We start from the raw sequence: 27,305 nt of genomic DNA, 5'->3' as shown, positions 1-27,305 counted from the left end.
AAATCTTTGCCTGAACCAGCTTGGGCGCTGTGCTGTAAATTAATCGTCAGGTGATGTGTATCAAATGGCACGAGAAAAATGCACAAATGGATGTTGATGAGGTGAATGGAAGGTTGGCCTCTGGCACATGAATAAATGATGTTAAAAAATGCATTAAACAATATGTGCTGACACATATGCACATAATAGAGAGCAGGTCTTGGAGTTGTGTGTACTACAGCAGTGTTACCGCATGCTTTTCGGCAAAGGTAAAGCAGTACGTAGCATGTAGCGGCATTTGAAGCTGCTTGTCATTTTTATAGTGGCGTGCAGAAGAAGTGGCTAGTAAATAAAGCTGAGTTAGAAACTCATTCTACATGTGCACACACGGATTTGAATATTGTCGGGCTGTAACGAGTTCGGACCGAACTCTGCCCTAAAAAATTAGATCCGATCCGAGCTCGACAGACTACAGCTCTAATCTGTGGACTAACCTAGTGATATCTAACAAAGACAGATCTATAAATCATGTAATGGCAACTTAAAAATGTCTCACATGGAAAAAAAAAGTTTTTAGTTAAAATTAAATATTTTAGTACAATGAAAAAACAAAAGTCGTTAACAAATTATCATATTTGTGAATTTAGACTGATGCCTAATTTTACAAAAATCTACAATTGCAGTACCCAGTCTACAGTCAACAATAGCCACATGCTGTATCTGATGGAAAACTAATTGTGAATACAGTAAATTTCAAAATAAAAATCCACAGAAGGACAAAACTATGAAACATGTTAATACAGTTTTCTCACAGGGTTTTTTTTAAAATATATTTCATAAACAGTTACTATTAGAAATTTCTTCACCCAATTGTTTATGTTAAAAACAGGCTACCTCATAAAACCATTTACTGATTACATATGTGTATTCATTACACACCCGCAACTCTTTAAGGTGGTCCATGTCATTTCAGATTTAGAATCTAAACACCAAAGTTGGAGCTCCTGTGGTAAACGTGGCTTATCAAACCCAAAGCCCTAAAATCTGCTGACAATCAGCAACTCCTAAACAGCCCTGTCGTGACTGGACAGCATGTGCAGGAATGTCATGGTCAATGGAAATCAATCTAAACTACTGGGATTGGGGGAGCGGTGGTGGTACCGGAGATGGAAGAGAATGAAAGAGAGAATGTGCCTTTGATCTCTGTGAAAACCGATCCCAGGCCTGCAGATACTGTGGCTGTGGTGGCGAGCAGCAGAGGCAGCAATGTTGACATCAGTGTGAAAGCCAGAGGAGTCATGTTCCATGATCCTTCCACCAAGCCTTGGCTCGTTTTATTGGATAAGTGAGAGAAACCTATATAATAACTACCGTTTTATTTAAGACAGGCTGAGAAGGGGGTTTGGAGTTATGGTAAATGAAATGAAAGCGGGGCCTCAGAAATTTTGGCAGCGAGTACGACACTAATTCATCTGCTCTGAGGGGTAATTTCCTCTCACACACTCAGCTGGTCTCCATACAGGCCTCTGTGACTTCAGTATGACAGAATGTGATAGTGTAATTGATAAAATTGACCAGAAAACGAGCCGTAAAAAGAGATTTTGGACAGCATCAAACCCTCCATTCTTTGTCCTCCCCTCTAATCTACTCGTAAACTGAACAGGGTGAAGCAGAAAAATAATCAGGATCACGTTTTCTCCCCACTCTCATACACTTTCACCCACTGTAACTTTAGCGAGGCGATGCAATTTTAACGTCATTCCATGATAGAGTTGCGTGTGAATGTTGAGCCTTTACACGCAGCATGTGGCATCTGCCCCCGACAATCACATCTGCCTCCTAAAAAGCCTCTTACAACAACACTGAGCTCATATTTCACAACATTGCCTTGATAAAACTGACTCTTATGCTGCTGCAAAGGCACAACAACTGGAGGCTTTGCATTCTTCCTCGCCATGTGTGAGCACTTCCTGTGTGGAAGTGCCAAAACATATAGTGAACAGACTACAGCCAGGCCGTCTTTACCAAATGTGATACAGAGGTGTGGATGAATCAGAATTGAAGTGGACAGCTGCTGGTGTGCCCTGCATTTTATGTCTTTTTTAAGAGGGAAAATTTGTAAATTGGGCAGACACATCAAGCAGCCAGTGGAGACCTGCAGCTGGCCTGAAATTAATACCATGACAAAGGGTGATATTAACAACACACACCAGTCCTGCATCGTACCAGCAAGTTCTGATGCGGCTTTAGGGCCTCATCAGTTATACTGGGCAAATAAGGGGGTTTACTCAGGTCATGCATCACTTTAGATTTAATGAGAAAAAAAATTATCCACCTCATAACTTTTGTGGATTTTAAGTTTGTACTTTACAGGACACGTGTACGGTAAATCTCAAGGAACAAATGCCAAGCTACAACAAAAGACCAAATTACAACACCAGGTAAAAAATTACAATAACATCTCATATTGGGGTTAATTTACATAAGTGTGACAAATGTTTTCAATTCAGATTTTTAACCTTTTAAAATGTTCAAGTCAGTAATCCGGAACTAAATATAGAAGAGAAAAATCTTTTTTATGACTCGAGATGATGAAAATAAATAACGTGTGCATTCTGTTCAAGAAAAGCAAAAAAAAAAAAGAAAGATTCTTCTTCTTATATAAAGGCATAACAAAAACAGTGATTTTAAAAAACCAGTAAATTTAGCAGATTCCCTTGCTAGGATTTGTTTGTATAAATTCATACTGACCGAAAATATAAATGTCGTCATCGTTTATTTGGCGTTGATTGTTCTACAGAATAACTTGTTACTAGTTTTGTAAAACACTGCAATAAATACCTTTCACAGGCTAAATTTAACCCATTCATCAAAGCAGCAATCAGTGACATCTAGTATTCCAGGAAATAGTAGAGAGTAGAACAAATCCTAAAATAAGCCTAGAATCCAACTTCCTCACTGTATCAGTGTTTATATACCAATGTTTTTAATGTTTGTATGTACCTCATTTTAGAGAGGTAAAGAGCATAACTGACTCCAAATCGCTAATTATTAGGGTAATTTCACTCATTTGGCTTTATTCCCATGCAAAATACTACTGTTGATTTTTAACCATGAAAATAGACGCTCCCTATTTCACTAAAGGTCATTTTACTTGTTTTATAAAAAGAAAATCAAGTCAACTTATATTTAATATTGATGACTCCGGCAGATGAAGAAAAGTGCATATTCCGATTTATTTTTATCAATATGATTTTTTATTTGTTTAACATTAAAATTAATCAATGCGTTGCTTTTCATGTCAAACACTTGAGGTGAACTTGTGCTGAGAAGAGTTGGTACTGACCGTTCTGGGCATGGGAGGCGACAGGGAGCCATTGTTCATGTAAGAGTCGTTCATGTTGCTCATCATGATGTAACCGGGGTAACCGGAGTATGGATGGCTTTTGCAGTACAAATCTTGATGCTTTCCTATTAAAAATAAAAAACAGTGGAATTATAGAAATAGAGCGTTAGCGAGACACACAGAGAACAAAAATACAGATGTTGGATATAAGCATTTGGCCAATATTGTCCAAAACTTAATTTCCCATATTGATGGATACCAAATATATAGAGACCACAACCTAATGTTAGGTCACACAATATACATTTCCATGGAATTAATGTGTTAAACCTACTTTTAATGTGATGCCTCATCGGATATATTCCACCTAAAACATCTGTGCAAAATAAGAAAACCAATTTAACTTCAGTAATGGAAAAAATGCCATATAGATATTTAAATTTTCTCAAACAGTACATATTGGTTTTTGATATCAGTGGAAAAAACTGATATCAATTTCAACTGATTTTATGACAAATATCGGCTGATAATATTGCCCATCTCTGAACAAAATGCATTCAGATGAACAATAATAGAAAGCTTATTTTTACCAGGCAACAGCAAAACTCTCTGAGAGCAGAAAGACAAGTTCAAACAATTCTAACTGAGCACAAAGTTCACCTGGCACTTTTCAATGCAGTAATGATATCACTTTCTATTGCTTTAACCCCTGCACCATTACACCCCAGCCTTTTGTTTGTGGCCTCTCTCTCCTCCTAACAGAGGAGGGTTGTATTATACACGGGCAACAATGGAGCCCCTCCGAGCCAATTAGCACCAATTAGAAGAACATACAGAGTGTGTCAAAACAGGAGACGCCCCAACTGTTCCTCTATGCTTTTGACCTGAGAGGGGGCAAGGCTTCAGACAAGAGGCCTCAATACAGAGCCACTCGCCACTTTACTGTGCTCAGCGTAATAAGGAGTGAAGGGGGGGGATTAAGAGGGTTTCTTGGAAACAGCCGGATGGAAACATGGATCTTGTTGTGGAGGAGGCTAGAGTTTGGTTTGAGGGGATTCTATTGAGGAGAGAGGGGGGAACAAAGAGGAGCACACACTCCTCTTCAAAAGCCCTAATGATGACCTGCAGCAGCGAGGTCACACGACAAAGGGAAGGAGCAACAACCCCGGGCAACAGCAACATGTTGGATGCACGGTGCAAAAGAGCTGATACGTCTGAGAACACTGATTTATTAAAGGGAGGGGGTGTCGTTAAATGACGACAAAGGAAAGGGGCCAGGTAAAAACATGAACTTGACATAATTCCAGTAAGGTTATTTTGTCTTTTATTTTTTAAATATATGTTAAGGTTTTGTTCATTCAGACATGGTTTTCCAGGATTTTTTTTTTTTTTTTTTTTAAATCTTTTGACATGTTTCGACTGTCCACTGCCAGTCTTCCTCAGAGGTAATATGCCTTGATGTGTCCCTACGACAGAAATGGGCAACTTCTATCAGAGCGAGGCCCACAAAAATGTGACAGCCTGATCCAAGGGCCACATTATCAACATTTATATTAGCATTTAGAGAAATGAGCAATAATACAGGAAAGAACAAAGGGGTTTGTCATTGTATTCTTTTTGTGTGGATTTTCTTGGTGTTTGAGCTTTTATAAATTGTGTTTTTTATTTATTTGACTATTTTTTTGTCAATATGGCAAATTTCTGTTGCCTTCTTGTCTGTTTTTCAAGTCATGTGTACTTCTGTTATATTTTTTTGTGTCATTTCGTGCAACTCCACTGTCTTTTTATGTGTCTTTGTCATCCTTTTGAATATGTTGTCGTCATTTTGTGTTTAAGCAGTTGTTTAGTGTGTTTTTGTTATTATTTTGTGTACTTTCGTTGACATTTTGTGCATTTTCTCTGTTTCTGGAGTTGTGTGTGTTAGTTATGCTTCATATAACTGGCACCTTCATTAATTACAATTTTGTTCTGGGGTCCCCATATAATTAGATCGACCAGTTGCTTATGTCTGCCCTACGAGTTCTCTCAGGAGAGGCTTTCCCTATGAGATAACTTGTAGGGACACATCAAGGTATATCACCTCTGAGGAAGACTGGCAGTTGATGGTTGAAACATGTCAGGAGATTAAAAAAAAAAAAAAATTCCCAAAAAACCTTGACTGAATTCACAAAACCTTAACATATAAGAAGATGATATTTTATAATTAGGACTAGTGCTGTGATGATCATACCAAAACGTATTAATTCATTCACTTTGCCTCTGTCCAGCTTTGACTATTTTTTGCTCTAAATCCTTATATAAAGTGTCATGGAGCAACGACTGTGAAAGATGTCCTGATCAGCTGAAACAGGATAGAAATAAATAAATAAATCAGCAATGGGAGATGAAAGAGAAATAGAAATAGAAAAAAAATGTAGCGCGTCTTCACAGGCCGAGGCAAAAAATATGAAAAGGGAAAGCATCTGTGCTTTTATTACAGCCCAATTGTATGGTGACGGGCCTGTAAAGCATGCTGATTTAACGAGCTCTCGCTCAAGGCTGTGTCACTTACCATCATCTGGATGGTCTCTGTGCTTTTCATGATATGAATCTGGTGGTATTTGGGACTGCCTGTTTGCCTGTAGAAAGGAAAGAGTGAGAGACAGAGAGAGGGTGACGGAGAATCCAGTAACAGAAAGGCCTTCAGACGCAGCAACACATGGAAACACCACGATACAGTCACACATGCATGGGACATGTGTTAACACACACACACACACACACACACACACACACACACACACACACACACACACACACACACACACACACACACACACACACACACACACACACACACACACACACACACACACACACACACACACACACACACACACACACACACACACACACACACAAAGGAGTGATGGAGCAGCCTGCATCAAAGCTTCACAACAACCACTTAATTAAGCTTTATGTGCTTGAACAGCTTATATATAAGTTTTTTTTTTTTTTTTTTTTTTAGAAACTTGAGTCCACTCAATTCCGTCATTCCATTTAGGTCACCTGGCCTTACATAAAAGGCAGCACTTCTCATTGAAATTAAAAAGCGATGTGCTAAGTGGAGTAATTATTCGGGGCTGGGAAGAGGAGTATTTTGAGGAGATTTTTTTTTTTTTTTTTAAAGAAAAATAAAAATCTTTGTGCTTCGCTAATCTATTTTCATTCTCTTTCTGAGTCAAAATTGGTAAGAGACCTCTTTTTGGAGTTCAAACCCCTCAGGATGGCATCAAGCTGAGCGAGGGAATTTCACTGGATTTCTAATTAACACTCTGCCTTAGTCGTGTGCATCCCCAGGACATTCGGCTGTGGATGTGTGCAGTTTCTTTCTGGTTATGCTCACTCCTTAAAAAAAATAAATAAAATAAAATAATAAAAAAAAAAAACATTAATTTCACAGTTGATGACAAAAACAGTGCTCCCAGGTTTGTGTTGGGGAAGGTGCAACTGGAGTGATGTGGTCTGTGCATGAAGGATGCAAAAAATAAATTGCATAAATTCGTCGCATCCTTTAATCACGATGCTTCTGTGGTGATTCAATTGGAACTTCAACCACAGACTTGGCCCTGTTTTATAATGCTGGATGCAGGAAACAAACATTAAAAGTTGTGCATTTAAACACAAAATACAGTATTTTGATAAAACACATAAAAGTGTATTATTAATTATTAATAAAAGATGTTTTATACATTTACCAAAATAAAAAAAATCATGCGTGTGTAAATTGCTTTAATTTAGGTCGTTTTCCTCTTAAAGGTGAATTTACAAAAAGGAAGCAAGAACCATATTCAATAAATTTTTTTTTACCTTAAATTCTAAAAATAAATTGTAAATATTATTGGAAGCAATTTTCTTAAAAAAAAGAAAAAAAGGTATGATTCTGAAAAAAATAAATCTTCAATTTCAAATGGAATAAAAGGACGTATTTGCTTCATTGTGGTGGTGTTTGTATGTAAATGGTAAATCTGGTCCAAAACTAAAGCCAGCTCAGGGCTGCACATGAGGGCCCGTCTCATCAGGAACAGTATCATGTATTATATCCTACAATAAATCATCTACAGAAGGAGAAAAGAACATGAACGCTTGTGATGTTTCCACTGAGCTCACGACTGGTCCAGGATGTCATATTTAAGTAAAATAAAATAAAAATGCAGAACGACTGAAGCATCACCAAAGTTGTCCTGTTTCTCTTAAGATGCACACATTAGTGGGAACATTTTCATAAATAATAAGTCATTTTTTGGGGGGAAATAAACAGCAAAGCATGGTTGAGTTTAATTAAGGGGCCTTTTCTATTTTTTTGGTGCAGGGCTGACGACGAAGTGGTTGTATTTAGTTATGGGGGAAAAACACAAGTTTTTAGTTCATTAATGAACTGATATCAATCCAGCATTTATGCATGATTTTTTTTTTTTTAACGTATTTTGTAATTTATTTTCTATACTCACGTCGTGGCTGTTGCTGTTAGGACTGCTCTCAGACTCGTTAACCAGGGATGACTTGATGTCTGCAAGGTCTCCTTCCTCCTCCGAGTGGCTGAGCTCAGCGAAGATCTGCTCCTTATGCGGGTCTCCTTCGTCTTTGAACGGGATCATTTCATCCGTGGCGCAGAGCTCCGGGTCTCCCCCACCACCGCCTGATAACTGGGGCATTTTGTTTATTTCTTATTAAAGAGACGTGTTGGGTCTTTTCGTCTGGGTAAACTGTGAACCGATGCTATAAAGGAGGGAAAAAGTCTTTAGTGAGGGGGGGGGAAATCCCCGTAGGGAGTGAGTTCGAGTCCCTCTGTTCACACCGGGGTGTGGATGGTGGAAGCCTCGTTAGGGACTGACACGCTGCAGGTGTGTGAGAACTCAATGAGTCACTGGAGGAAGAAAAAGTCACAAAAACACTAAAAAAGGAAAGAAACGGTGAGAGAGAGAGTCCGGCATAAATTAAACCCTCTCGTCAGCACATTAAAACACTGAAAATGTGATGGTTTAATAGTAATAATAATGAAATAAAAGAATAATATCTCCTCCGTGGCCCAAGTGTCCTCCAGAGAAGGCGAGAAAAATAAAAAATAAAAAGTCTCCGACCGGTAAATGTTAAACTCTTTTAGGAGGACAAGCCGCTGGAAAACACATCCTCACACGGAGAAAAAAGCCACAACAAGTCGTAAAAAATAAATAAATACTGGAGCTAAAGAAAAAAGAGAAAGACGATGGTGTGAAGACGCGCCGTAGAGCGATGACTTCTTTCCCACTGATCTCACACACACTGGGTCCACGGTGTAATGTACGCGGTGTGTGTGTGTGTGTGTGTGTGTGTGTGTGTGCTACAGCAGACACACACAGACCCTCCTTTTTTCCTCTCCTCAGTCACTGGGACGAAGGAAGGATGAAAGAAAACCGACGCTCTGATTGACACACACACACACACACACACACACACACACACACACACACGCACGCGCACACACACACACACACACACACACACACACACACACACACACACACACGCACACGCACACACAGATCCCAATAAATGGGCACAAAGAAGCATCCATCAGGTTCAAATACACAGTGGTATTAGTTTTTAAAATAATTGTTTGTTTTTTTGTTTTGTTTTTTGAAACAACACTATTTGCCTGTTTGGGCAATATGTTTAAAAAAAAAAAAAACATCAGGTCTGTATTGGGCTAAAAGCCATATAAATGAAAGCTTGCGAAACAATATCAGTTGCAGATGTGTGTTTCACAGCAGAGTTTGTCCCACTTTACTCCCTCCTTTATAGCCACGCCCCCTTACTCACGCTTTGGTAAAAATTAATGGTTCAGTCCGGATCAAATGTTAGTTATACAGGGATGCTTTTGTCACAGATTATTATTATTATTATTATTATTATTATTATTATTATTATTATTATTATTATTATTAATAATAATAATAATATTATTATTATTATTAATCAATGTATTTATTTCTTTTTTAATGAAAATCTACCTCATCACACTTCTTTATCTATTTTTTTTCTTTCCAAAATGTAAATAATATAAAATGTCAACATGCTTGTGCCTTTTAACCACTACTTTTAACACTTGTCTTTATTTACTACTATTTACTTCTATTTATGACCACATATTTATTTTTAGAGTATTTCAACATTTCTGCTGCGTGATGATTGACTGCTGCCAACAAGATTTCGTTATATTGTTTTCAGTGCAATGACAGTAAAGCTTCAATATATAAGGACCTGCTAACTATGATGAAGATTTAGGTTTTAGAATAAACTCTTCTTCATCTTATATGGATTGACGTATAAACAGGGTTTTTTTTTTTCTTCTTCTTCTCAGCAACATTGAAATAAAGGTAGCCCACATTGGCAACACTTGACTTATCTTAACCTTGTGCTGTAATAGAAAGCAAACATTGATACATTCCCCAGATTGAAAGTAAACATTAGCCACCTTATAACATGTAAGAGTTGGGCCTGGTGTTGTTTTGTTTTTTTATTTTCCAGGGTTTATTTATTTAATAAGATGGTTCCCTTTATTTTTAGATGAGGTTTTTTGTCGCTGCTCTGTTCATTTTTCTTTCACCAAAAACTTCCCATTGGATTCAAAGGGTTCAAAAGTAGGAATTAAATCTGTAAAGACGTTTAAAAAAATCATTTGTGTTGTGTATTGTGAGTGTTTTATCTGTTTTTTATCTTCTCTTTTTTGAGATAGCGCAGACAACGTGTTTCAAAGAGGAGGGTAAAAAAAATAAATGTGTATAAAACGTGGTGATTGATGGGAAAATGAAAAGAGAGCAAAGCAGCAGAGAAGGCAGAGGTGAGTGTGTGCTGAGGTTGCGTGAGAATCCGAGTCAGGCTGGGGAGGCAGGCCTTTATAAAGCGTGGGGGCGGGGTTAGGAGGCGGCGCTGCGGCTCTCTTTGATCTGGCGGCGGCTGGCTCTTTCATCTAACCCCCCCCCCCCTCAAACCCCCACAACCCACCCCGTCCACCTCCTCACCCCCCACCCCTTCCCACCCCAACACACTCGCCTTTGTATGACTAAATTTGGCCCTAGTGTGGAGCCGGGCCAACATTTCCACGTGTGCGTTCATCCCAGCTGAGACAGAGGCAGAGAGAGGGAGAAGGGGGTGCTCTTCCGGGTAAGGAGACGGGGAGGGGGGAGGGGGGATAGATCAAAGGCTTTGGGGGTTTTGGATGCCGAGTGTGGATTCAAAGAGCCGAGACTGGCTGCATTCCAGAGTGCAGCGGAAAGCGCACACGCGCACGCACCCAGACACACGCGCTGAAAGAGAGCGCGGGCTAATTAGAAAGATTTCACACAGGCAGACAAGAACAACCCAAGCTTTCATTTAAAAAAAAAAAAAGCCTTTAACATTATAACTCTTGTTTCTAGCCAAATAAATAAATAAGCAAACAAACTGTGATGCAAGGTTGAAACCGTCTGGCAGTTTTCCTTTCGTACTCTGCTAAAACTGTGACTCCGGCTTATACTTCATTGCAGTATTTAATTTAATTATCCACTACCTTTTTTTTCCCTTTTTTTTCCTGGCACGTTTTAAATTGTCACAACCCACATTCACCGTAGCTGCCCTAAAAACAAGCTAACAGGAGCAGAATCATTTATGTTACATGTGTTTTTTCTTTTCTTTTTAAAAAAAAAAAAATTCAGCTTTCACCTTGGATATGGTTTAAAATCACCCCAAAAAGAGAGAAATTGAAATATAGCAGAATAACATGATTTTGGCAGCACTAAGGCCTGTTATATTTTAGTTAGAATGAAATGATTCAATGCATGAAAAACAAAAAAGATTAAATAATCACAAGTCATTGTTGCACAACAGTGGTAGATTATTAAAGCTCTGATTCTTTTACAGATTTAATATATGACCGAAAGTAAAACCAATGTTCACAGTATATGTTCATGATATAATGTTTTATTTAATCAGATTCAGTTATTGTTAAAGGTGTTTCCCTCACTTCCAAAACATCTGATCAAGTTCATGATTTTTCAATTCCACCATGGCCAGTAGGTGTCATTTTATTCAAAGTATACATTTACCTTTGGGAATGGGTGTTCAAAATGGTCACAAAGTCCTGCATGTTTTAATCATAATATTTCCAACATGCACCAGTTAGTATTATCAGCTTGTTATTGGGTCCTCTGCAGAGCTTTGTGTGTAGTTTTAAAGTCCTGTCTGCACGGGGTTTCTATCAATAATAAGAATATTGTTATTGTATATATCATGTTCCTAATACACTACCACTGAAGTAATATTTTTAACCCTAATTGTCAGATTAATTAATCTATTGTTTCATGTGTTCCAATACAATTTCCTTGTTTTTTTTTTTTTGTTTTTTTAACATTTTTTTCCTGTGCTTCTTGGAGCTAAAATATACAAGATGTAAAAAGTCAAGCCAGAAATCAAATGTGTGCAAAAGACTGAGGCCTTGATCACTGTATTAACTTGAGTAATAGAAAATTATTTAGTACAGCTATTTTTAAGGGGTTGTTGAGGGTTAGGGTTGAGGGAAATGGTTAGGTTTCAGAGTTAGGTATAGGGGACTATATAAGATTAAGGTTTTGGGAATAAGTTTATTTGAATACATCTGTTTGAAATTCCTTACAAGCAGCACAACGAAAATTTGTTCCTAAAAATATGACGGAATTGTGTTGCCATGCACAGAACAATAAGCCTTTTCACACTCTGGAACTGTGCATGCGTGACCTGGGGGTTCATATAGGTTGAGAGGGACATAAACATAAACAAGCTCCTTCACTCTGTTGATATTTTCAATCTAACAGTGTTTGTAATTTTATTCCAGTGATCTTTAGTGTTTTACTAGTGTTTATATTATTAATATTACATATATTCGGACTCGAGGGACAAGGGCTTTCCGCTGATGCCACTTTCGGCCGATCCGAGCACTTTTAAAAACCAATGGAACAGCTCAGCAGCACTATCCAGGCAAGGCCGTCCCCTAGCTTCCACACAGGTGACCCCTGGTGCACAAAAACACCGACTACCTGGGGAATGATGCACATATCTGAGCACTTTTGTAAAACTGATGAGAGAAACGGTATCAAAGCGACAGACGTCCTCTGCTTCCACTTCCTTTTCCCAAGCTTTCAACTTGTGATTGTTATGTATTTTTTCTGTTTACCTTTATTATTTTTAGTTTCTTCTTTTATTTGTGTAATTGTTTTAACAACTGTAAAGTGTCTTTGAGTTTTTGAAAAGTGCTTATTAATAAAATGTATCATTATTGTTATTGATGGGACAAGCGAGATTTCCGGGTGTAAAAAAAAAAGGTGAATATAAAATTTATAATAAGAAAGAAAAAACCCAACAAGATCCACATGAACAAGCATTTAGCGATAGCGGGAAGAAACAACTCCCTTTTAACAGGAAGAAATCTCCAGCAGAACCAGGTTCAGAGGTGGCAGCCATCTGCGTCGACTGGTTGGGGTTAGTGGACAGAAGGACCAACAGAACAGGATAGAGAGATAGAACATAAGAGTGTCACAGACTAGTAGAGCCATGAACCACAGATCAGGAACTGCCATCATCAGCTTCACAACACCTGAAACAGAGCAGACAGAGAAGGACGAGGAGAAGGCACTGACTGCAGAAAAACATTATTATCAAGTCAGCCTGCCTTGGCCTTGGGCCTCACTCCCAGTGGCCTAGTCAGCACTTATTATAAAGGTGATGAATCTCTTCCTGTTTATTGGTAAGCTAACAGTGACTCCAAGGTCTGTAAATGCGACCGTTTATAGACGAGCCCATGTCTGTTAGCGGTTAGTTTATGTTATGATTCAGTCCTTTCATGTGGACTGTAAATCATAACCAGCTACATCAGAATTTGAATCTCTTCCCGTTTATTGAACCAGTAAAATGCAGACGAGCACATGTCTGCTCAAGCGATTAGATCATGTTATGATAATCGCTAGATTATTTAGCAGCTAACTCAGCCTTTCTGACTTGGAGACTGATACCATGTCTCTGCAAAAAATCTTTCAAGGAATCAATGCTCTAATGGTAAAAATAATCTAATTCTCTGTCAGACTCGTTGTTAGGTAAGGTACGTTTATCCTTCTTGACCATTGAACTCACGCGCGAGAACTGAATGAGAGCTAGATTTCTGAGAGTGTGAAGAGGCTCATAGATTCATTTATATATGTTTAGTTACACATTCCCCCATGAGACTGGGCTGATATTGTGGCACCAGGACAATTAGAACATACTTATAAAATAAAGAATGTGTCTTGGAAACTGAGACTCTTTTTACTATAAAAATATTCTGGTCTTGTGTGAGAGGGTAGCTTTAGGCAAAGTTCTAAGTAGGATAATTAATTGACCTCATCTACGTTTTAAAACAACTGCAGAAAGGTTTTTTTTTATTGATCACAAGACTGAGAGAAAAGATCATTAAAACTTAGCCCCATGCTTATATTTATGTGAGTTCATTTAGCTATAAAGATGTTTTCCAAATAAAAACATCATAAGAGAACACAGCAGTAATAAACCAGCAATGTGCTTGTTAATTGTGTTATATCCAAACAGGGTGACTTGATTATAAGGCCACAAAGGACAGTGCCACAGTCAAATTCACCTAACAAGCAATGACATAAATCGGCATTACGTTCTCCGACAGGCACAGTGCGTCACAGCCCCAGTCGTTCAAATTACCATGAAAAGTTGAGCAAGAGAGAAGGAAGAAAGGCACGGAAAAAAGCGCTACATTAGCATTTCTCTCCTAATGAGTTCATAACGGTGACCCCTCTGGATCTCACATAAAAAGGAAGATTTCCTGCTGTGTTGTGACCTGAATTCAGTTGTCTCTCACTTTAGATATTCCATTTTGCATGTAAAATAACAGAAAGGATATACAGCGTAATTCACCACCAGCATTCTTCAATTCCTCATCGGCATCTTTGAATTAGAGTGCTCACATTTTTGGATTTTCAATTATTTTAAAAATAATTCGACTGTTTTGTTTTGTATAAATCGTTTGGTTCTCTTTCAAATCAGATGAGCCTGCAAAATGAATAGTGTCTCACAAAATGCTCTTTGTTAGCACAGCATCCAGTCAAGGTCCTCTTTAGATCTATTATTGTCCCGCATCTTCATTTGGTCTATTTTCATTGCGATGCATAACACTTCAAACATAAACTACTCTAATTACCTCCCTTTGGCTCATTTTGCTGTGCGCTTATGTTTCTGTGTCAGCATGTGTGATATAAGGCCGTTCAGTGCCATGATTTGTCAAAATCAATGTCTGGAATCACTTTCAAGGTGATTTCCTATAGAGAAATGGTTACTTTACGGTCCTTTGCACCTGCTAGTCATTCATAACAAGCTCCTTGATGTAGAAATTATAGCCCTTGCACCCATAGCCACCTTAAAGAAAATGACAGGAAACAAACATTAAAATACGATGAAAAGAGTGTGCAATTAAAGCTGTAAAAAGACAGCATTTATCAAAGGTGCAAATCAAAACGGGGGGAGGTCCGATGTGAGTGATTATTGGTGCCGCTCTTTGATTGGTGGACGATGAGTCACCCTCTTGAAGGAGGAAAGTGTCTTGGGGGTAAGGTGAGAGGAAAAGATCTATGATCTGTTGATTTACGACCTCTCTGTCAGGAGGCAGTCTCAGGCAAACTGTCATTAAGAGGAAACCATCTCCTTGATGGAAGAGGAGGGGAATTTGTTAGGCTATGTTTTCATTTTTATTTTTGTCAAAAATCTGATGTTGCCAAGTTTTGTATATACTTATATATAGGATAATAATTTAAAAATATTAAATCTAATGTCGTCGTAAAGACTTTCATCCATTAAAAATACATGAAACATTCTGTTAGATATCACTGCTATTATATAATAATAGAGTTTAAAATGGAACAAAAGCACAGAGAACAACTGTAATGCAATAAATGTGTCCTGCTCCCCCCTCTCCCCCTCCCCTTCCCGTGGTTTGTATTCATTTGTATGTATTGTTCATTTTGCTTAAATTAATTAAAATATACAGTATAAAGCAAAAAAAGAAAAAGAAATCACTGCTAAAAGCTGAGATGTGTTGGATGAGACTGAAGGGTAAATATCAGGCAAATATTAATGTTAAATAAGATTTTTGTGAAATTAACTTAATAAACTAAATAGATACAAATGTCACTGCATTCATCTACCCATCTTTTCCATCACATGTTAAACTAAAGGACCAAGGGTCAAATCTGGCCCTCTGGAGCTGGGGTGTCAAACTAATTTTAGTTCAGTGGCCCAATACGGACCAGTTTGAATTTAAGTGGGCCACAGATTTTAGGAGGGAAAGAAAGCAAATTCAAGATTAATGTGCCATGGTTTGCACTTCCATGTATAAATGATATATAAATTATAAAGTATGTTAGCATATCAGTCACTGCAAAATCTTCCCTAATTTGGGGAGATTTTGTGGAATAATTTGAATAGAATTTGCCAAATTTTGGAAAAACTGAGAGTTCTTTCGACAACTTTCTGAATGAAAATGACTGCCATCATGTGATATAAGAAGTGGAAAATTGAGCTCTGCAAATATTGTGGATTTTAAATAGATTTTCTTGTGTTTGGAGGGACTGAGATATCTACAACTTAATTAGTTGGTCATTTACAAAATGTTTCATGTTTTTTTCTTTCATTTTCACTTTCACGAAAGAGCCAAATTTCCTCCAAAGGGCCAGATATGGCCCCTGGGCATCGAGTTTGACACATGTGCTCTAGAGCTTCCAAATCGTCCCACAGGAGAAAATGTGAAAATTACTTTAATCATTGTTTAAATTCCAAAATGTTTCAGTTGTAGATATGTCATCACCCTGAAATTCACAAACTGAATGAGATGCCATAATTTCTGCAATTTTCCTTATGCTTTTTATTTCTATATGCAAATTGTGGAAACAACACAAATGTTTCACAAAATTGCCCTAAATCACAAAAAATTGGTCACAAAATCAAGGCGTTTTTGAAGTGAAGATCCTACTGTATAGGGACTGTTATCTATCTTTTCTTTTGCTTGGATACATACTTAATATATCATTTACATGTGGAAGTGCACGCTAAGGCACAATGATTTTTGAATGATTTTCCACCACCTAAAATCCACTACCGATATAACTGGTCTGTATATGGCCCCTGAGCCAAAATGAGTTGGACACCCCTGTTTTACACCCTGATGGTTCTGGATCTCATTACTGACAGAAAAATACAAACATGATTCAAAGAAGAGAGAGGAGAGTGAGCGATCGGCTACACTTACAGGTGGGATGTAGAAGTTAGCTTAGATTGTTCTTGCGTGTTAGAATAGCACCTTCAGACAATCATGTATCAACAAAGTCTTCTTTTCTTTCTCTGACTTTCTTGACCGTGGCAGCCACATGCGTCCTCGCTGGAGCCAAAGTAAATCATTTGGGGCTTCATTGTGTTTACATAAGGGCACGTCCTCCTGCCACTCACAAAGACTGATGGGCAGGTTAAAACTTGACTAGTTTGGATGTCTTGAGGGAAACCTCAGACTTCTCTGTAGATAGCCTCATACTTGCCAACCCTCCCGATTTTCCCGGGAGAATCCCGAATTTCATTGTAGCTCCCGAAAATCTCCCGGGGCCACCATTCTCCCGATTTTCTCTCTATTTCCGCACTGACATTGTCCGGGCGGACCATCCTTCACTGAGCGTCATTTACGGCCGGACAATAATAACGATTACACCGCATAAGAAGAGGAAGAAGAGACATGGCGGCATGTAAGAAGAAGAAATATGCCTGCAAATTCCAAAATGACTGGAAAAAACAATTTAACTTTATTCAGGACAGCTCAAAAGGGAAGGGTTATGCGGCCTGCAATGTGTGTAGGTCAGACTTCTCGATTGAACACGGTGGCCGAACGGACATCACGAGTCATCAACGGTCAGAGAAGCACAAGGCTGCTGCAACGCAGCACCGTTCACAGCCCAGTATTTCGAGCCATCTGGCCAAATGGAGACCTGAGGGAGTTACTTTTGCTGAGACAAAGATGGCTATGCTGTTAGCTACAAGTAACATCCCATTTACGTTTGCGGATGTTTTCAACAAATCCGTGAAGGATATTTTCCCGGATTCAGAGATCGCTCGCCAGTACGCAAATGGCAGAACAAAAGCTACTCAAATAGTGAAAGGTAAGTGTATATAAAATAATATTGTTTTCTAAGAGTTAGTATTTTAAGATTAAATTGTTAAATATATATATATATATATATATTTTTTTTTTGTGTGTGTGTGTGTGTGTGTGTGTGTGTGTGTGTGTGTGTGTGTGTGTGTGTGTGTAAGCAGAACGTACAGTTAGTAGAAAAACAGTTTTTACATTATTATGTACTTTGATAGGTGCCATTGCCCCAGAATTAGACAAGGGAGTGATCGAACTGTGCCAAAACCAACCCTTTGGTTTGATGTGTGATGAAAGCACAAGCCGAAACATGGATAAAGTATGTATTTTGTATTTACACTTCTCTTGTAAAGCAATTTGTGGGTGCTGTCAGTGAAAATTGCTTTCTAAATAAATATTCTTTTTTTTTTAAAGGAGTTTGTGATATTGGCCAGGGTTTGTGAGCCGAAAACTCAGGAGCTGGTGACAAGGTTTCTGCACATGCCAGTGTGCAACATTGGCACAGCACATATCCTCTTTGAGTCACTGAACAGAGTGCTAAGGTAAATGTAAATGTCACTAATGTCCATGTAAATACATTACAATATGCTAGGAGACAGACCACTAATAAGTAATGTTGTATATTTTTTATTCCTCGTGACAGAACAATTGATTGGAGAAATGTTGTGGCATTTAATAGTGATAATGCCAGTGTCATGAAGGGGAAGCACATTTCTGTTGTCAGCAGAATCAAAGGCATGCAGCCCATCCCTAATTGACATGGGATGCATCTGTCATTTGGTCCAGCTAGCCACAGGATGTGGCATTAGGGCTCTTCGCCAGCCTATTGAAGACATCCTCAGCAGCATATATGCTCACTTTGACATCAGGTAATCATATTGATATGTCACATGTTACACTTGCACATGTTTTCATTATTTAACAATTTCTTCGCTTTTAAAAAAAAAAAAAAAAAAAAATTCTCAACTTCAGTGCCAAACGTTGTGAAATCTTCAAAGAGTTTGTGGAGTTCACAGACTCAGAGACTCTGAAGATACTTCGATACTGTGCAACCAGGTGGCTCAGCTTGCTGACTTGCATAAATCGGGTGCTCTGCCAGTGGGATGCACTGCAGGCATATTTTGCCAGTCATGAGGATGTGGAGAAGCCTGGCAAGGTGAAGATGCTGGCAGAACATTTAACCAGCAAGAAGACAAAGTTCTTCTTCCTTTTCCTCTCCCAGGTTCTGAAACCACTGGCAGAGTTCAATGTTATGTTTCAGGTCAGCCAGCCTATCAAAAGATAAACTTACATAATTGTGATAATAAATAATGCCGTTATAATTTTTCATAACTGATAATCCAATCATGTGTTTCTAGGCTGAAGGAGTGATGGTTCATAGGCTGCACCAGGAGATGACCAACCTGGTGAGAAGATTCATGGGAAGATTTCTCCCTGCCAGCCTTATCGCTGACATCCCACTGAAGGACATCAAGTTCAAGGATGCCAGCCTACAGTTGCCAGACAGCGAACTCTTCCTTGGAGCAGCTGCACAAAACCTCTTGGAGGACAACATGGATGACCTTTCCTCCTCTGTCCCAATGATGATCAAGTAAACATTATGATTATTGTGTTATCCAAATCAGCTTACCTCCAAAGAGCTAACTGACATCCCATCATACAATGCCTGTAATTTTTTTGATCTGATGTGTCACAGGGCAGTTAGAGACTTCTTTGTAGCTGTGACCACAAAGATGATAACTGCATTCCCCCTCGACAACATCATCCTCCAAAACCTGTCCGTGTTGGACCCAGAGTCACGGCATCAATTTTCTCCAAACTCAGGTGCACCGTGCATCCCCATTAATTGATGGTGGTAGTTGTTTAAGAGGATAACAGAAAGCAATTATATCCCCAGCTCACTTATGCTAAATTTGCTCATTTTCATTTGCAGTTATAGAGTTAGGGAAAAGTCTGCCTGGATAACCTGAGGGAAGAAGTAGTGGAATACCAGGTGCTTGGCAGGAAAGATCTTCCTCAGGAAGCAAGGATGGACAGGTTTTGGGCCATGCTAGGGAGAGATGGAAGATTCCAGACTCTGGTACATTTGATGAAGGCACTTTTGTGCGTGCCCCACAGCAATGCATCATCAGAGAGGGTGTTCAGCATGGTTAGAAAGATAGTGACAGAGAATAGAACAAGGATGGACAATTCAACCCTTAACGCACTCCTTTCCTGCAAATTAAATTTTGAAGGTCCTGCCCATACCTACGCTCCTTCAAGAGCTGTGTTACTGGCTGCAAATGTGTTTTTCAAATAAAAGAACACTGTGAAATTGAATTATTTCATTTTCTCTTTCAAAAGCAAACGCCCCCCCCCCCCCCCCCTCCCCGCTCTTTTGAAAATCTCCCTAATTTTGAGGTCTCAAGGTTGGCAAGTGTGGATTTCCTCTTTCCAGGTTTTATAGAATGTTGTGAAATTGCTTAAATGAAACAATAGATTTTTATTGCAAAGATACTTTTTTTTGCATCATACCCATTTGATGTGATGCAAAAATTCCGACTTCATCAAACTGGATTCTCTTGGCAACACTGTGGGAAAGGCCAATGTGTGAACTGGGCTAATTGATCCGGTTGGAGAGGCATGACAAGGCTTCTTTTTATTTCACAGGGTTCACATATGTCCAGAGGCTGGCGAAGCTTCACCACCAGCTGTCCCCCAATGTGTGATAGTATGTTGTGCTACATTCTTCACTACCAAAGGGGAAGTGGTCCAGTCCGCTCAAGGCACACAGCCACTCCTTTCATCACACTGTGTTATTGGAGAAAGCTTTGAGCACTGCGTTAGGGCCTGCTGTTTCAGGGTCATGGGTCGGCGTTGACCCGCTAAGAGGTCACGGGGCCTCTGTTCAGTCTGTAATCAAGCACACAGCACACCTCGCTGACCCCTCTCCTACGCCTGTGCCCATCGCCCAGTACCCACCCGCCTCTGCTGTCTGAGATCAAACACCAAGCGTCAGTACCCCTGGCCGTGTGTTATCAGCCCGGGTGTCTCATCACATCAACACGCAGGGCTAAACAGTAAACACAGCCAGCCTGGTTACGCTCACTCTACGTGTGTGTCTGTGTATGTGTGTGTGTAGTTCAGCAACACCTGAGTAATTCCAAAGTGGTTTACTATGTTGGTCACACTGACCAGTTCACACACTCCACACCAGTGGTCCTCAATTACACCAGAGGTTGGCAACTTCAATCACAAAGGTAGGGCCAAAAATGTGATTGTCTGATCAGAGTAATCAATACTAAAAGAACAAAGGGTTTTGTGTGTGTGTTTTTTTGTTGTTGTTGTCTTGTGTGGTATGAGCCATTTTGTGTAATTTTGTAGTTATGTTGTGTTTTTGGAGTCATCTATGTGTATTTTTGGTGCCGTTTTGTTTATTTTCTGTGTTGTTTTGTATATTTCTCAGTTATTTTTTGTATATTAACTGTCGTCTTGTGTGTTTTTAGTACATTTGTGTATTTTGTTGTTCTATTTTTGCATCATATTGTGATTCTGTATAGTCATTATATGTACTTTTGCTGTGGTTTTGTGTATTTTTCCATCATTATGTGTGTTTTTGTAGTCATTTTGGGCATTTACTTGTGTGGGCCGCATAGTATTAGACCAAGAGCTGTATTTGGCGGCCCCTGGCCCACCAGTTGCCCATGCTGAATTAGACTTAATAGGCTTTGGGACTTATTATCACCCCTTTATACGGAGCCACGACCCACAACTAAGGAAAATGTTAAAATTATAACGAGAAGATGTTGCAGTTTGATCTTTTATTTGATCATAATAAAAGAAGTTTCACGATGAAGCCAATATCTGTGCACTTTTTCTAAACAAATATTTCTTTCTAATTTCCTGATTTGCTAGTAAACACTCAAAAACAGCTTTATTGTCTCCCGAGAGGTGAAAATTAACACTATTCTGATGCATTAGGTATTCAGTTTCAGATTAAAAGATGCAAAACTTTCTACTTTTTATTTGCTGAAACGAGTGCCTGTAAACACTTTGAGTGGACTCGGTACCCACAGGTTCAGGACCTCTGCACTACACTAATGGTGATAGATGTCCTGCATGGTGCCACCAGTCTGTTAGGGAGAGAAACCTGCCTTGCATAAAGACACTTCAATATATGTACGGTGATCATTAGGAATCAAACCCCCAACCTTTTGAATGAAAGACAACCCTTCTTTTTTGTCCCTATGATTGATACTGTTGCCTAAAACTCTATATACATAATATTAGTCTATATACAAAGAGCTTAGAAATAAAAAGTGGTCATGACGAGAAGCTTTTTGTTCCTGGTTTGAATGTGCAAGTGGAATAGGCCTCAGTGTGGTTTGTCTGAACACCTGTGGGTTTGCTTGTGTTGCCATAGCTTTTGTAGATAAGGATAATTGTCTGTGAATAATTTGAATTATAGCCAAATGATTGGCTGCGAGGTGAGAATTAGACAGTAATTCCCTCTTTTTATTTCTGTTTTGTATTTGAGTATAATCAAGTGTCAACAGTGTCATTTTTTTTTTCTTCCTAAACATGAAGTAAAATCACAGTGGCTTTAAAAATACAGTTTGAGCGGGGATGGAGGGGTTTAGGCACCGCAATGCATTGTGAGTTAATCAATGCAGCTGCTCATTTCAGCCTGTTGAAGCTGAGTAGAGTAAAAACGCCACATTGTGTAGCCTTTGGTTTACTCAACAAATAATAAAATTAGCCCTATATACACAGTCAATAATGAAAATGTTTCCAGAAGTGTTTAAAACATTAAAAGGATATGCATGCTAAAATGGGATATGAAGTAATTGAAAGCAAAACACCAAACAGGGTTTATTGACATTAGTCAACAATATAACACGATGCAATGTCTGATACCACTTTTTGTGAATTCGAGTTCTCAGATTTGTGCACTCACCGATACGACTAGCTATTGATACAGAATGATGTCAATAATTAAGTAACACATTTTGCACATATTGTTCCTTTGTTTATATACTGTATAATGTATATGTATATGTCATTGCTATGGAACCTTGAGTAAGGCCATTTACCTCGTTGGTGCTGAAACAAGGGGGGAACAAGCCATTGTCCTTGTAAAACCTACGTCAAAATAAACATGCAAATCTCTTAAGGATTCTCTGTGGTGACCCTTGAAGGAAACACCCGTAAAAAGAAGAAAAAACGTGTTTCTATATATACAAGGCCTGTGTCAATGCTCCATTTGTGTGTTATTGGCCTTGGTGCTCTGGGAGGAAGACCCAAAGTAGATCCATCTCTATGTAACTTAAATTGTTGGCCTTGATCTGGAAATCATCTTGTCCTCTCTAATCTCCTTTGAGGTCATGATTCAAGATTCTTTATTGTCATTACACATGTTGCGTGCTGAATCGAATACACAACATTGTGGGTGAAAACATCAAAAACATGGGAGAACAAAAGATAAAGTCTGAAAAGTAAAACAATAAAAAAACTGTTAATAGTAGAACTAATCACTAAATCTGTCAACATGCTGTAAGAGGAAAAAAAACATATCAAAATAAGGCCTGTGACAATTAAGGTATCGGTTGGCAGCATCTGTTGGAGAGCTGTGGTTTGTGTACAGTGTAATCACCAGACTGAGGATGTGTCTGGAAATTTCACAGCATCAGGGAAACAATTGCTTCCACATTGTTTAATGGTAACCATTAGAATGCAACAACCATTTTAGAACATTTGGTTTGTAAACTCTGAGCTATTTAGTACAACACCCTCTACTGCATGTCCATGGGTTTAGTTGAAGTGGCGTCAAAATATACAATTATCTCGACCTTTTAGTTTTCCTACATCACGACTGCAGTTCCTTTCCCTTACTCTCTCCCATGATGGTGAAAGGTCCGACTACCATTGTGTCTTGGGTAAATTAAATGACATGATTACGTGATAGGGAGCAGTGCATCTATTGTTAATAGCGTGTATCAGGAGGAGGTTCAAGATATAGCCTTTTAAGATGCTAGTTGCTCAGAGTTCTGAGGGAGAGGAAATGTTGTTGATTTGTTAAAAGGTTTTAAATCAAGCAGCCTTGTACACAAAAAAGCAGGTACTCTCCAGGAAAGACTGTGGAGTACTGTAATTGTCAGAGGTGTAAAGAGTACTGATATATTCTACTCAAGTAGAAGTACTGTTACTTGATTTAAATTGCACTCAAGTACAAGTACAAGAAAGTCATACCTAAAATACTCAAGTACAAGTAAAAAGCAGCCTCAAAGTAAAAGGTACCAGTTACTTTCACCCTCTACGTATATTTTTTGATAAGAAATCTTGCCACGGTTCCCTTGCGTACAGTAAAGATCTCATGTATAAACTTAAAAAGGAAGAGATTAAATGTTCCACAATTGGAACTTAATTTATTTTCCACAAAGGCATCTGTATAAAATAAAACGTTTTTCAAAATGTACAATTCTTTTTAATATAAAATAACACCATTGAATGCAATTCAAAATTAATTTTCCTTTATCAGGCTCCAAGTATAGCTACATTTATGAACTGTTTTGTAAGAATAAAAGGCATTCAATACTGTTTTTCTTTTTACCGTGCATTGCGTTTAATTTGGTTGGTCATCTATGATGTGATGCATTTTGATTGTTGTCTGGTCATTTCTTTTTTTTTTGTACTTTCACAATGTCCATTGATCATTTTTAAAACAAAACAAAAAAAAAAAAAATATTTTCCTCAGTAACGGTTGGGTGTAGAAATGTAGCAAATTACTTCTTTTAAAATGTACTTAAGTACAAGTAAAATTACTGATCTAGAAATATACTAAAAAATGTACAAATAATCCATAAAAGGAACTCAATAACAGTAACTCACCTGTGGAGCAGTTCTTTCTACGTACTTACGGGTCCACCATCACAGTAGATGTCAGCCATTCCATCAAACTTTGGTAATGAAAACAACTCAAGCTCACCTTTTCACTGGTCAATGAGTACTTCACTTGTCATTAATATTCACAATGTGCAAAAAGTAAGAACCTGTCAGCTGTAATGCTGCATCTTGTTTTGTCATGTAAATATTGTTATTACTATTTCAATATGAGGCCAAGTGTATTCAAACACTTGGCTTCAATCTGGCCCACGTTATGACTCAATTTGAGCCAAATTTGTGACATAAAAATCCCAGAGGATATGAAGTGTCTCTGCCAAACTCCTTCTTGCCCAGCCATCTGTTTCATAAAGTCTGGTCACGAAGAGGCTTGTAAGGCTAAGACTTAGTGCCACCACACCTTTAAGACATTTGACAAAGTGAACTGCCTGACCAAATCCCAGCCTTCATACATGTCTGCAGATTTTTGTAAGTATTTCAAAGCCATTAGAAACATTCATTTAATGTTGACAATCCCTGCTGAGTTTTCCAGCCTTTCCTTTTCCTTCTTGCTGGTAAAGTCATTTGCTCTCTTCTCATTTCAGCGGCTTTCTCTTTTCAACTCTTTTTTTTTTTTTTTACATTTACATGCTCTTAAACAAGACTTCTATTCAAACCAGGTCTATAAATATTTGGACATGAAACCATGTTGAATGCATACATCATCTAAGCAGATATGAAATTATTAGTACCAACTTTCAGCTTCTGGTTTCAAGGCCTTTGCTTTCACAACATACAGTAGCTAGTTTTATTTACAGTATACTCTGGATTTGTGAAAGAACCAAAACATATCTAAAAATTCACTGTACAGTGATCTCTAAAGAATTTGAGAAAACGTGACAAAACATTTTTACTAAACCTTCGCTGCAAATTTCAAGGCAAGTTCTTTCACCAACCTAACAACATGATCTCATGGGGATAGTGTAACCATCTAAAACTAAGCATAGTTTTATGGGTGAAAACACAATTTCCTATTTTTTTTCATGCTGATGTTGTGTTTATTTATTTATTTATTTGAATTAGGACAATGCATATTCATCAACATGTCAGCACAGAGCAACAACGTAAACATGCCGGAGTTAGCACAATGGCTGTTTTAATGTATTACTGTATAAGTGCACAAAGCAGCCAGAAGAAAGAGCAGAGGTGGAAAAAGTTTTCAACTTAAAGAGTAACTAAACTCCAAAATCCTTTTTTTATGCTGAATATAAATGTATTTGGGTATGAAGTAGTGCTGTCGATTGATCCTGGTCCAACTCTCAACATTTTTGTCAAAGTATTTCAGTTTGGCACATTTTGTTGTAAAATGTCAGAGTGACTGCCCTCTATAGGTTGAAACACAGCTATTACGTTTGATTTTTGCTATTGTCTGAGAACAAGATCATGTGATGTTTTGGGACCATCTTGCGTCACAAACAAGCACGGTTAGCTCCGCCCCTTTTATAAAAACTTGCATCGGTGGGCTCTACAATCTGTGGTGAGTACACTGAAAAAAGAAAGGAAGTGTCTATTCGTACAAACAACCCCCGGTGCTATTGGTACGTTTACCGAAGTACACGTACGTAGCGTCTTAGGGTTAGGGTTAGGTTTAGGTTATAACCCCATATTGCAACATTTTTCATGGTTAGGGTTAGGTTTACGGCTAGGTTTAGTCTTAGTCACATGACCTAAACTGGCCAATGAGGGGCCCTGCGTATGGATAGGATTCCGGTATATTGATATGGCACCCATACGGATAGCCACTGCCAAAAAGAAAATAATTTGACCAACTTAATTGAATTATTTCAATTTGTAACACCTAAATGATTCAAGTTATGTGAAATTAAGTTAATAACATAGATTAACTCAATTGATTTAAGTCACATTGACTTAATCATTTAATTGTTATCAAATTAATGTTTTGCATTAGCCCAACTTATATTGAAGGCAAGTCAACTTTAGGCAAACTTGAAATTTTCTGTTGTTCCAACTCAATAATTTGTATAACCCAAAAGTAAAATGCTGCTCCTCCCTGATATCATCTTATCATTTCCTTGTGCACCCTTGATTCTGCAGCACAAGTTTGGGGTAAGAGGCCTTGCTCGAGGGTCCATCCTATGACCCACATTGGGACTCGAACCAGCTACCCTCTGGTGGCAAATCCACTTGTGTAACCATTAGGCCACCACTCTACTTGTGTAAACCATTGCTTAATGAAAATTTATTTTTGTAGTTAAGAAATTGAAACTGCAAAAGTAAAAAAAATCAGATTTTTTTTCCTTGAAAAATTCTAGAAAAGATGGAGGTGTCATGTTGTCAGACATCATAAGAAACCTTACTGATTCAGTTTCATTCAAATGACTATAGCGAGTTGTAGACTTCCTTCACTAAAGCAGAAATCTAAATAAAACTCACTCAGAACTTTGAGTTACTGCTGAAATACAATTTTTAGAGTGTAGGTGGATTGAGAGAAGAGTGAATAGAGGTATATTGAGTAATGAGTAGCTAGTTAACATAGCATAGATTGTTCATTCATAAACTGCTCCAGAAGCCCTGCCGGTAATCAAGCCATTTTTTGAATTTCCCTCCTAGTGGCAGGTCAGGAGAAAGCAGGTGTTTAGTTACTCTATAATACAGTAGCTTGATTAACCTTCTAATTGGACCAGAATCAGCTCTTTATAGAATCATAGTTGCAAACATCACAGCAGCTGAACGCAGTCCGCATGGAGCTGTCATTCAATGCTCACTGACGGCTGAGACATAAGTCCCTCCTCCCAGCTTTTATAGGAGGGGTCGGGTCAACAATGACAGTTAGTGACGTCAGCGAAACAAAAAGACGTCACTGAACCTAATCTCAGCCAAAATTCATTT

At 38.4% G+C, this 27,305-nt stretch overlaps 1 protein-coding gene across 6 annotated transcripts in view; it reads right to left on the bottom strand.

Moving 5' to 3' along the window:
* The window catches only part of lef1 (lymphoid enhancer-binding factor 1), a 49,442-nt gene extending 40,746 nt beyond the window's left edge, over positions 1-8,696 (bottom strand). For 3 of the 6 annotated variants that reach the window (XM_028435574.1, XM_028435333.1, XM_028435660.1), the window contains exons 1-4: positions 7,816-8,695; positions 5,877-5,943; positions 3,660-3,701; positions 3,326-3,450 (exon numbers count right to left, since the gene is read on the bottom strand). In XM_028435574.1, the coding sequence (XP_028291375.1) occupies positions 3,326-3,450; positions 3,660-3,701; positions 5,877-5,943; positions 7,816-8,019 (438 nt within the window). In that variant the 5' untranslated portion in view covers positions 8,020-8,695. Of the gene's footprint in view, positions 1-3,325; positions 3,451-3,659; positions 3,702-5,876; positions 5,944-7,815 lie in introns of all 6 variants that reach the window. The other 3 variants (XM_028435422.1, XM_028435512.1, XM_028435751.1) reach the window with 3 other exon arrangements.
* Between the last annotated feature and the right edge of the window lie 18,609 nt (positions 8,697-27,305).

The sequence above is a fragment of the Gouania willdenowi genome, chromosome 1 (genome assembly GCF_900634775.1).
Source record: "Gouania willdenowi chromosome 1, fGouWil2.1, whole genome shotgun sequence".
Classification (NCBI taxonomy): Eukaryota; Metazoa; Chordata; class Actinopteri; order Blenniiformes; family Gobiesocidae; genus Gouania; species Gouania willdenowi.
This window is presented reverse-complemented; position numbering and strand designations above follow the sequence as displayed.